Raw genomic sequence first — 12159 nt, 5'->3', positions numbered from 1 at the left:
TTGGTCCACATATAATGTTTTAGGGCTTGTGCACACCACCGCACATGTATAGTGTGAACAGGGAACGCAGGAAACAATAGTACGGTGATGTGCAGAAAAATGTAGTGGACAAGACCTTAGAGATGTGTATGATGCAAGAATCAAGGTCTCACCTCCAGAGGTAGATAAGTGTGCTTCTGCTCCTGTCCCACCTGCAGGCATGGAAGGTGAGGATATTTTAGTTGTAAGTTATACTTCTGCTTGAAATATTGGGCTACTGTACACTCTACAGTCTGGCCACTCTCCAGCTGCAGTGGGAACCTAAGACACATAAGACAATATACTACTAAGTTTTCTCTTTCCTCACACTTAGCACAATAATTGGCCTTTATTATTACTTACGTCTGGTGGCTGGCCGGCCTGCGAGTAACATTACAAACTCTGTACTTTCTTTTCATCTGCCCACAGTGGGTGACTTCCACTTTCAAACCTGCCCATCAGACGACAAGTTACCCAGATTTCACACTACATCAATACCTTCAAAAATCTTTACAGTACATCTGTCACAGATAGAAGCACATAAATGCAAACCAGGCACTGCATGGTGCTGGTTGGCCTGACTTAGTTACAAATCCTTGCTGTAGGGAGCTACAGGATCCCCCTGCAGCATGCAAATTTTAACTTTATGGTTGGTGCTGATAAAACCTAAAGTAAACCTTTCCTTACAGAAAAACTACGTTAAAAAAACACAACGTTAAAGTGTATGAAAACCCTAACAGTGAACTTTTGTTATTTCCTTCCTTCTGGTCTGCTAAATACACCAATGAAAGTTTTTGTTATATCTGTTTGATAAGTGCAAAAAACATCTGTTGATCCTGCCAGAAATGTAATTAGTGGATAACTTCCTGAGCTTTGCTCTTGCTTGGGTACAAGGAGGGGTATGGATATGAGGAAGGGGGCAGGGGACGATGAGTAGCGGTCTCTGAAATTAAGTAGGCAGGGCTTAAAGCACGTGCTTTGAAATTCAGAGCCAAAAGGAGGAAGGTAGCTGCATACTACATTTGTGACACGTCAACAGTTATTTTTCTGTACTTGCAGCATATTTAAAAGGATAAAACATGGGGAAATGAGATGTAAAAAATAGGCATTATTTATTTATTTTGCCTTGTTGTAACTCTCAGGTGCCTTCTGTACAGCTACTGGCATGTGGCTACAGGTTGTTTCAAGCTGGAGTGAGTTTCAAGTGTCTCACACTGACAAGCTTATTCTTTGAGCTAGCCCAAGGCAGCTTCCGCCCGCTTCTCCAGGCTTAGGTCCACTTGCACACACAGTGCGCATATTAGCAATGGCTGAAAACACTAGCATTGAACTGTATTAGTAAAGATGCGGGTGCTAATCGAGTATTTATTTAGAAAGCAAGGACTTCCATTACCTATATTCATATTTCTGTATACTGTAAGTACAGTTATCCTTTAAAGCCTTTTTTTTTTTTACAATCAAATATAAGCAGAATGGAGGCTATTATACCTATGCAGTGCCTGAATCCTAATTTCAGCTTTGTGAAGAATTAAGGCTAAGAAGTGCTCCCAGTGCATTGGTGACTCTACCCCAACCTGTCTGTCTATCTCCCACACTTACTGCCTTTAGGCAATCCCTTAAGACTCATCTCTTCAGGGAAGCCTATCCCGCCTCAACCTAACCACTGAACAATCACTTTCTCAAACAATCATCCCCACACAGCTACCTCCTCATGTATCACTTGCCCCTCACTTTTAGATTGTAAGGGCCATCCTTACCATCTTGTCTTGAATTGTATTGTGATTGTAATGTCTTCCTTATATTGTAAAGCGCTACGCAAACTGTTGGCGCTCTATATAAATCCTGTATAATAATAATAATAATAAATCAGAAAGTGTCATATTGCATTCTCAATAGAATTTCAGAGATTCCCAAAATGACCAGCAGCAATGGAAATTCAAGTCAGTCAAATCAATCAGCAACTTGGGGTATCTGGTCTGCATTCACCTGTTTAGGAATAGCTGTTCTGATAGGTTTGCATTAACCAATATGTATTCCCAAATCCATGTTGATATGTACAGAGAAGCTGAAAAAAAAGTCCCTCTTTCTTATAGTAACTTTCAGATGGTATTTGTTAGGATGTAGTTCAATCAAAAGTGATACCGGTATTTCCGTTTTGATAGGACACCAATGGTCTATCTATCTCTTGGGGAAACTAGAAAGACCCGTTAGCTGGTGTATCTGGTTCAGACCTTATATCTCACCCACATAGAGGACTTGCTTCTAAAACACTCCAAAGATACAGGACACATGTGGATGATTTAAGCATGTCACATCTGTCCAAAGCTGAAATATCAGTTTTAGGTAAACTACTGGTAGCCATGCACGTGGCAGCTTTGAAAGGTTTCCATCAGCACATAAATAACAAGTAATTAAACAGTAATCTGTCACATACAGTTTACATCCTTTGTCAATTCTGAGTGACCAAGCAATTGAAACTGCCGCGCAGATCGATTGAAACCACCACAATGCCTGTCCATATTCACCCCAACATCATACATAATGTCACTCAAGACTGAGGAAGGATCATAAACCCACTGAGAGAATACTACAAACCTTTCAACTCAATGCAATAATTGTTTTTTTCAACCCAAGCTTATGGATATTTTCCAAAACTGCAGAATAAAATGTAACTAGTTTGTATAAGACAGTTACTATTTTCCCCCCCAATTAGCTCCACCATTCAAAAGCAACTTACCTTTGATCTCCTTAGTAAAGCGCACCCTCTGTGAGTCTGTGAGAGGTTTAGGTTGTTCATCTATGTTCCGAATATCCAGCACCTCACACATGAACTCTATTACTGGCTGGGCCTTGTAGAAGGCGGTAGCTGATACTGAAAAAACACAGAAATGAAGACTACTCAGACATAGAGAAAAGAGCTAGAAGATAATGCAATTCGCTTTAACCACTCACCACTCCGTGTCTCACCAAATGAAATAAAAATCATTCGTGTACAGTGCTGCATGGCAGAGTAATTCTCAGTCAAACTATCACAGCACTGAGAACTGAAGACAGCCAAGTAATGAATGGGTATATACAGGCTAGTATTAAAGTGATTAAAAGCACATATTAAACTATACAAAAGTGTGGTGAATACATATTCACATGTCCTCAATTAATGCAGTTTGATTAAAACTATTTCCACTTAATTTCTATTTAAAATGCACCTGAAAAGACAAGACAACTTTTTAAAAGTATATTTCAGTGTTATTTGGTTCCACTAACTTATACGACATAAAATGAGGAACATATGTTGTTCTGTTGCCTATATATAGCTTTGGGCTTTTGCATCTTTATTAAACAGTGCAGTGAGAACTATTTTTATACTTACCATCTATGTTCAGCATCATGTTCCACATTGCTGGGCGTACTGACTGATGAAACCCAAACCAAACCTCACGTCCACCTCCTAGCGGGTGATAATAACCCTCCGGAGGTGAAAAGAAGGACCGTCCTACTGGGGTATACCTGTAGAACAAATAATGTCATTCAATATGCACTAGGAACTGGTTTGCTCTAGGACATATTTCTCTCTAGCGACAATTTAGAAACAATAGATACATTTTCTCACCTCATTGAGGCCAGGTGCCTCATTGCTACATCCAGGGCTTGAACAGATTCCAGAGGAAGCTGAACTTGTCCACTTCCCAGAGCTTCATGGAGCATCCTCCAGCTTACCACTGCCATCCATTTTATAGACACTTTAAAGATCCTGTCCTTTCCCTCTCCTGGGATTGTCACCTCAAAATCAACCTGTGGATGAGTTGAGACTGAGAACACCATTCAATGTTTTGAAAGAAAAAGGGTGAGGTGACATGTTAATGTTGTGCTCTTCTCAGCCACTACAAAAGTACCACAATGCAGTGTTTAAGTTTTCTTTCACAAATGTTTGTTAAAATTTTAGAATAAAAATTAGTCAGAGCAATTAAGTGAGGCAGAAGCTGGAAAGTACATCAAACTGTGGAATCATAGTACAAAAAACAAATACTGGGGATGGGGTGGGGCAATGGTACAAAGGATATAGGAAAGGAGGTATCTTCATTCAGTGGGTTGGGGGCTCAGGCCAGTACTAATGCATTACTAAATTGCATGTTGGGAGAAAGAAGCCACCAAAAGAAGGCATCAGCACGTTGTACGAATATATACAAAGGAATTGTCAGTTGGAGAAAGCAATAGATTGAGGGGCAGGAAATGAGGGTAGAAAATAAAATTTAGTGAGAAGTTAAGGGGAACAGGGAAAGGAAAAAAGTGGGGAAAGGAGAGGAGAAAAGAAAACAGAGAGGATGGTGGCGGGTGGGGGTAGAAGGAGGAAAGGGGGAGAGGTTGTATTTGAGAGCTCAGGGGCATCCAGCATTTGAATAAAATAGAGCATAGGCAATCAGCTGATTTTTTAATGCCTGCTCCATCTCTCGCGGTTTGCCTCAGAGAATAAAGGAACACTTGGGATTGTTTTGATCTCTAATATAGAAGTATTGGAGGAGTACTGCAGTGAAAGTATGGACTGGGGCAATAAGTATAAGTTATAAGATACATGGTATGAACACCCACAAAGTTTAAAGTTCATAAACAGTTGACTATTATTGCCCTTTAAACCAAATTTTTTCCACGTTTCTGTATAAGAGACAGCTTAGCGTCATTCACTAAGGCCCATTTACACCACACTCACACATCAACATACATTAAGGCACATTGTGTTAGGTAGCCCATTTGTGTTGAATACGCTGTCAACGCACCTTAAAAGAAGAAAATATGTTTTTGTGCATAAAGATACATAAGGCACACACCAAAAAAATAGTCCTGCTCTTGTCAAAACATAGCACAATACACACACAGCAAGCTAGTTTGTCTGTTGTGACTCACAGCAGCATACTATGTACTGTATGGGCAATATGGTGCTATTAACAATAAATGTGTGTTGCCAGGTGTTACCACAAATTTTTTAAGTTCTCTTTATTCAGCACCATAACGTCTTCACATGTATTTACAAACACAACATTTTTTGTACTGCTTTGTAATGCAATACGCCTTACCCATGTGCACCATTCCTCTTTTTTCCTGGTATTCTACAAATCTGAGTGGCTGATATTGTTGCTTTGTGGGATTTGATAAGTACACACACTAGGGGTCTTCAGCTGACTTGAGCAATGCTAGGCTTCTGGTGTTTTGCTGTACCTTTAAGAAGAAAAAGGCTGCCTCCAGGTAAGCCTCCTCAATTTATACACTGAGATATGTTGCATATGTGAGAGCTAAGATAGTTTCTAGTTATAGACTACACTTTGCAGAGGTGCCCTGGTGGGACTGTGTGTCTTCACATACTATTTACAAATCTATGCAGCAAAAACGTTTTTGCCGACAGAAATGTGCCTAACTGGAGAAATGTTTTGCACAACGTGCCTTACGACGCTCATTGTGGTGTGAACAAGCCCTAAATACCACACCAACAGCCCCCATGAGCCTCTAAATGTATTTTACCCTTTCATGACCAATGGGCAGTGCAGAAACTGTATAAATGTTCTTCTTTCCATCATAAACTGGTTTTCGGTCACCAAAGATCTGGGGCTTGAAGTGTTGGACCATGTATTCCACAACTTCCCTACAGGATGACAAATAAGACAGTGTAAAGAAAATAAAAGTTTCACAGATGTAAAATGTGAAAGAATGGAAATCATACAGGAATTTACAAAACCCCAGTGTAAAATAGGATAATGGGTACAGAAGTTAAAAATTTAAATACTACAGCATAAACGTACAACTGCCATAATAGGTCACCTCATATACTTTTTGTGTTCAACGTTTCAGGAACACAGAAGCCCCTTTTATCAAGCCATCAAGTTGTCACCTTCATAAAGTGGGTCTTTGAGTCTTTAAAACTCAATGACATATCAGATGTAATGCTTGAGTAATGGTAATTATTTTTTGCGAGGAGCGCTGGCTCATTTTTATGTCGGAGTTTGAAATTCGTGCTTCCTAATAATGGCTTTGTTTTATTAATTAGTTATATAAAGAGTCTTTATATCTTTTTTTTTTTTTTTCTTTATTCAAAGGGTTATTGGTGTTAAAATAATGTTGTGTGATTTTAGGCTTTACTTCAGTTACTGGTGTAAAGTGTACTAAACAGAGTAGCTGTGAATTACCTGTTGACACGCCGGGGGCATTTATCAGGCTTGATATCGACCTCATAGTGGTAGACGTCAATCTTGGGAATGTCCACTTCAAAATAATTGGCAAGAAGTTTTATTGGCTTCCCGACTGTGCCAATGCCAGGTCGGCGTGGGGCTTGGAACACTTGCTGTAAAGGTGGAACATACCCAGTTTGGGCTGGCATGTGGAGAAAGAAAGGAAAATTACAAATTGACAATGTTTAGCATTACTATGCTGCAGAACACATTGGAGTCTTTATCTCTATATAGCAACTGAGAAAACACATCATGTAGAATGCAGCCAGAGAGGTGATTGTTAAAGGAGAACTATGGGATCAGTACTTTTCCCCATAGTCCTCTTAAGGGTTACCGGAGGACACAAACTAGTGTCCTCCGTCACTTAAAGCTTAGTATATCGCGAGCTACAGCTTGCGGTATACTGAGTCGCCGCAGCCGGGACGGATCCCGACAATACTGTCAGGATCCACCCAGCTAAGTGAGTGACAGCTGGCTCTGCCTGTCTAGAGGCAGAGCCAGCTGTACCTGCCCCCTCCCCCGTCCGTTCCGCCAGTCAGCACTGGAGGATCGGACAGGGGAGGGGGAAAGTAAGCGAGCGACGGTATGTGTTAGCTCACTTCCCGAGCTATTGAGCCGGCGTGTGACAGTTTCATTGTCACAGGTCGGCTAGAACTATGAGGTTGAGTGATTTTCACTCGCCTCATAGTTCTTCTTTAATATAAAATTAGATGTGTCTATTTCCTTTATGTATAAGATTTCTCCATATGCCACAGCTTCCAGGGATCAGTGAAGAAGAAAGCAGACCCTTTCAAGCAATAGCAGTGTACCTTGGAGACTCTCTCAAGATATTAATGTTTCACTATTTTCCTTCACAATGTTTAGTAGCCATTAGAATTAACAAAGCAAATGTACCTAACTCAAAGATATTTGTATCAATTAAACAGGTGTGATTTTACACTAATACAGAAATACCGTTTTTTTATATGTATATGCAGTACAATTCCTGCGTGGTGTGTAACACTGGCTAAACAATTATAATCTAATACAAATCCCAGCAATACATTATAGAGCACCATGTGTGGGAAAGCGTCCCTGTGCCGATCGTGGATGTGGGCGGGCGGTGAGTGTGAGGCGGGGAGGAGGTGCGGCGTGAAGAGCGTGGATGCGGGCGGGTCTGGCAGCGGCGAGTGAGGTGGGGAGGAGGTGCGGCGCGCAGCGTGTGTGGAGCGTGAACAGGGCCAACTGATCGGAAGCCAATTAATCGATTATTGAAAAAGTTGAGAACTTTTTCAATAATCGATTATGTCGATTAGTTGTTGCAGCCCTACTCTGATGTGCCATGAACGGCAAAGGTAGCAAAAAGAGGATAATAAACTTGCCAAAAAAATAAGCTGAAGTCTTCTGTTGGAAATCTTCATATTTCCAAAGAAGATGCAAACTACTGCAGTGAGAACCCCACCAACCTCATATCGCCAAACACTGTGATATATAAATCAGGACAGGACTTTTTCCCACAGGAACCCTCATTTTTACTCCTAGAACTTCTTCAGGGACCACAAATCACTAGTATTCCTCCAAAATCAGTACACTTGGGAGGAATCCTATACCATTACTACCACCAAACTTAGAAACTCAAGAAACACAAAGTAATACAAACAATAAAACAGCTATGGCCAATTCTATCATCACTTAAATGTTTATATATTTTAACAAACAATTAAAAAAAAAAAGTAAAACAAGCCCTTAAAGCTAAACTCCAAGAAAAAATAATAGTAACAATAGTCATAAAAGTAACTCTGGAGATAAGTATACTATACTCCGATGGTTGCTGCTCACTGCAAAATCCTCTCTTTATTGCTGCCGGGCTCTCATTGCCCCAGAGCAGCACTGGGATTTAAAATTCTGTTGATAGTTTATTCTGTTGAGTCACTTGATCTCCACCTCATCCATTCATAAAACATCATGTATTCATGGATCAACACCGCAATTGGACTTGCACTCTTTTCTCCGTTGCAGAGCACCACAATGCATTATAATGAGTTACCGTGTTTTGTGGTATGCTGCGACACAGATGCATTAAGGGTGCATGGGTTTAGTGCTTTAGCACTGTAATGCACCATACAACACGTATTAACATGCGTTACTGCAATGCATAGGTGTGATGCCAGCCTAAGTCAAAAGAAGGACACCAAGGGATCTGTCCAACTACACTCAAACTAATTAAATTTTTGGTGCCCTCTGTGGTAATACCACATCATAAGGGTGAACCCCAAAAAAACAGGGATGTAGTATTTTCTAAACTCCTTTTCTGTGTTTGTGATCTGTTAATGTGAGGTTAGACAGCTTAGCTGTTTGCTGCCTAGTGTTCAGGTCTATTCACAAAAGGGTGAAGAGTTTGGAGAAGACAGGAGAAGTGAACAATCTAGGACAACATAGCTGACCTGGAAAGTGAGCTGAATCGGAGAATTTTTCCAAATCAGCTTTATTGTACTAGATTGTTCACTTCTCCTGCCTTCTCCAAACTCTTCACCCTATTGTGAATAACCCTGTTAGTTCTGAAAAATGAAATCCCCTATTTTTATTTAACATAGACAATAAGATAAACAAAAAAAGAATGCTGCCCATATTGATGACCGCACATCTACTACAATAGTTGTCTTTGTAAGATGTCACTTGTGCAGATGTCCGCGGGTATTCAGCTCCATCTGTATTTTCCCATGGATTTCAGGGCTGAACTAAAAGAAAAAAAAACCACACAGCACACCCTCTCCCCTTCATACCCCCAAGAGTTTATACATCAAATTCCTGAGGTGGGGGCATATCTGGACAATAATAAAAGCTGAAAATCTGAAGCCACATACCCACAAATCAGGGATGGACAGGACAATAGTGTAATAACCTCTTTTATAGAGATAAGAAATTATACTAAACTACATATTGTACATGCTATACGAGAGAAAGTGTTACATATTAAACCTGTTTATATACTAAAATATAAAAATACTAGAGAACACGTTTCACCGCCGCTTTATGACAGAAGGGAGATTTACAAAGAACTGTGCATAGATTGTACAAAATATATGCAGCATATACATATCATGAAACAGAATGGGTTGTCTTGCTGTGTCTGGAACAAACATGCAGCAAATGAAAGTCAGAGAAATGTCTGGGAACAAAGTTCCTGATCTTTGTACCCAGTCAATAAGTCAGAATGTTGAACCCATAGCATTAGTATGCCAGCCAGGCAACTAGCATTTTCATCAGAATTTAGTATAGCAGCCTACATATTTCTCTCACAACAGCTTTCATTTAAGGCCTCATTTACACAGTGTAGAGTCAAGGGCAGTAGCAATTATGACCAGCTTTCATTGGGCCATCCTTCAACAGCAATCCTCTCAAAGGCATTTAGAAGATTTCTGAATAATCAGTTGGCAACATCTTTTGCATAAAGTTGGCCTGTGTAATTGCATCAATGTTGCTATGGGCCTGCTTCTGGAGAGCCATTGGCTCGTCCATCGCACTAAAAGCTGGTCTGCCACTCAATGTAAGCTGGGGTCATTGCTGCCAAATGATGTTTACACAAAGCCACAGCAGACTCCCAAACTGGCAAATTATGTTTGGACACATGTGGGGCTCACTCAGGTGAAATCCCCTCCGACCACAGAATCTCTCTCATTCAAGCAATGTCTTTAAAAAAAATATATTTGCTGATGTACACTCATAAGTCCACGTTAATATGCACAGATTCAGCTAAATAATGAACTTTTATTTTTCTGCTTACACATTTTCACAGTGCTCAAGTTTAGGGCTAGTACACACCAGAATTTTACCACGATTGATGCGCTTTTTGTTGTTTTTGGGGGGCTTATGTTTTTTTTGCTTAAAATGGGATTTCAGGTGCATTCCAGTGTGTTTGCATGCCTTCCGTTGCGAACTGATTGTGCTAAAATAGGGCAAGAAGTATTTTTTCTGGCTGAATCAAAACGGACTTCTCTGGTGTGAACAGAGCACTAGAAAACCTGTAGGAAAACATTGTGATGCGTATTTGATGCAGCTCAAAAATGGAACGGACTGCATCTGGTGTGAACTACCCCTTAGGTTTGCTGTCTTTTTAAACATCACATGTACACACTTGCCACACACGGTGCACTTGTCTTTCAGTGGCACTTGTAATAAAATGCATACACATTTCATCAGAAACAAAAATTACTTCTCAGCAGGGATCAAAAGACTCCAAATAGATGGAATTCCTGTTTGGCCAGCATCCTCCACCAATTGTGAGATTCAGCTTCAAAAGGAGAATTTTACAAGGACACAATCCACTCAGCAACCTGCACTTTGTGGTTTCTGGCCCACTTTTGTTCATCAAAACATCAAAGTAGCAGTGTTCTCCGGCGCGCACAATTGTATTTCAGCTTATCATGGATTGAGGTCCTGAGGGTAATGGGACATAGGAAACTGCACCGGCCAGTTTCCTTTGTCCCATTGGCATCCATCGCACATCCCAAGAAATTGACCAAAACGCTGGTGAATTATAGCGAGAGCCCAAAGTTCCCCAATCCAGACACCGGAAGCAACTTATAGCTGGTGGTATTCTGCATTGTGCTGTACAATGTACTATTGCTGGGTTTTGTAGTCCTCTATAGCCGATGTCATTCTGCATTGATTGCTGTATAATTTTACACTTTCCATTTCACTATATTGCACACCACACTTTTGTTTTCTTTTTTACTTCCACCGCTCCAAGCTTGCTCCTGTGATGGACTACACTCAATACAAACTAGTAGTCCATCACTGGAGCCATTTTTTAGAATGTATTTTATGTTTTATCCGATTAACCGATTAATCGAACTTAATAATCGGCTAACTAATCGATTTTGAAAATAATCGTTAGCTGCAGCTCTAAACTGAAAACAATGTGCACACACTATTATCCAAGCTGCCACTTCTCAGATCTTGCAGGCTTGTGAGAGACCTTGCTCCTGACACCTTCAGTCAGTACACTGTTCTCTCCAGCAGACTGGCACACAATCTTTTGTAGACCACACACACTGCTCTCACTGGCAATTACAAGTTAGCTAAACCAGGCAAGATTACTTTTAGAGTTAGTACAAACACCCACTCAAGTCTCTTCACTAATTTTAATTTGCATGCAATCAGATTGGCCACATTATCTCCTGTCAGTCAACTGCTACAATTACAGATAACACGAGGACATAGCAAACCATTGCAACTTCACACCGATTAGCAGCAAATTTACAGCTGAGCATACAGGCATTGGTAATAAAATGCAACAATATCTCTAGGAGTTATGAATTCTTAGCTTATTACACAGAAGACCAGTTATCAAATTTTTAATTTAATATCTGTGGGCTGCGCAAAGAAATATGTACAGAAGTAAAAACTACAAAAGACCAGAAAAAAATTTAAAAAAGAAATACTGGCTATTCGCTATACAATAAAAAGTTAGAAAAAGTTAGAGGGAAAAAAAAAGATAAAACTTTTGCTGTGTGGGTGGTATCATTTTATGCTGTTGGCAGGAGCACACCGGGCAGGTCTGTTTTTTCTCTACATTTAGCCCTGCTATGTAGAGCAGGGGAGCCGCCACTCATTTTGTACAAGTGATCTGGGCAGCTGTACAGCCACCCAGATCACTTGTAGCAGCCTGTTTGTCCGTGTGCACCCCAGCTGCTGTGGTTTTCAGGGTCCCCTGCTCTTCTGGGGGACCCGGGACCACAGCAAATTACTTTAGGATGGAGAACGGGGATCAGATCAGAGAATGTGCTATAGATCTGCTCTCCCTTTCCTGGATTGACCTGACCTTTTAAAGGACAGTCTCTGTCCTGCCCATCCTCCCTTTCATTATGGGACCACACCATTCCTATCCTGCAGGCCTCCTCTTATATAGGCCGTTTGACCCCTTTGTTTGACAACCAAGCACCCC

The 12159-nt window shown here is 40.6% G+C and overlaps 1 protein-coding gene across 1 annotated transcript in view; it reads right to left on the bottom strand.

The window, feature by feature from the left end:
* LOC108804708 (protein argonaute-1) overlaps positions 1–12159 on the bottom strand; it is a 58358-nt gene that overhangs the window by 20255 nt on the left and 25944 nt on the right. The window contains exons 2-8 of the mRNA XM_018576559.1: positions 6192–6375; positions 5530–5650; positions 3629–3810; positions 3389–3525; positions 2756–2890; positions 382–469; positions 153–300 (exon numbers count right to left, since the gene is read on the bottom strand). Coding sequence (XP_018432061.1) covers positions 153–300; positions 382–469; positions 2756–2890; positions 3389–3525; positions 3629–3810; positions 5530–5650; positions 6192–6375 — 995 coding nt within the window. The remainder of the gene's footprint in view (positions 1–152; positions 301–381; positions 470–2755; positions 2891–3388; positions 3526–3628; positions 3811–5529; positions 5651–6191; positions 6376–12159) is intronic.

Source organism: Nanorana parkeri, unplaced genomic scaffold (genome assembly GCF_000935625.1).
Source record: "Nanorana parkeri isolate BGI_ZX_2015 unplaced genomic scaffold, ASM93562v1 scaffold70, whole genome shotgun sequence".
In the NCBI taxonomy this organism is placed as follows: Eukaryota; Metazoa; Chordata; class Amphibia; order Anura; family Dicroglossidae; genus Nanorana; species Nanorana parkeri.
The sequence above is the reverse complement of the archived record's forward strand: the minus strand, read 5'-3'. Positions and strand labels throughout refer to the sequence as shown.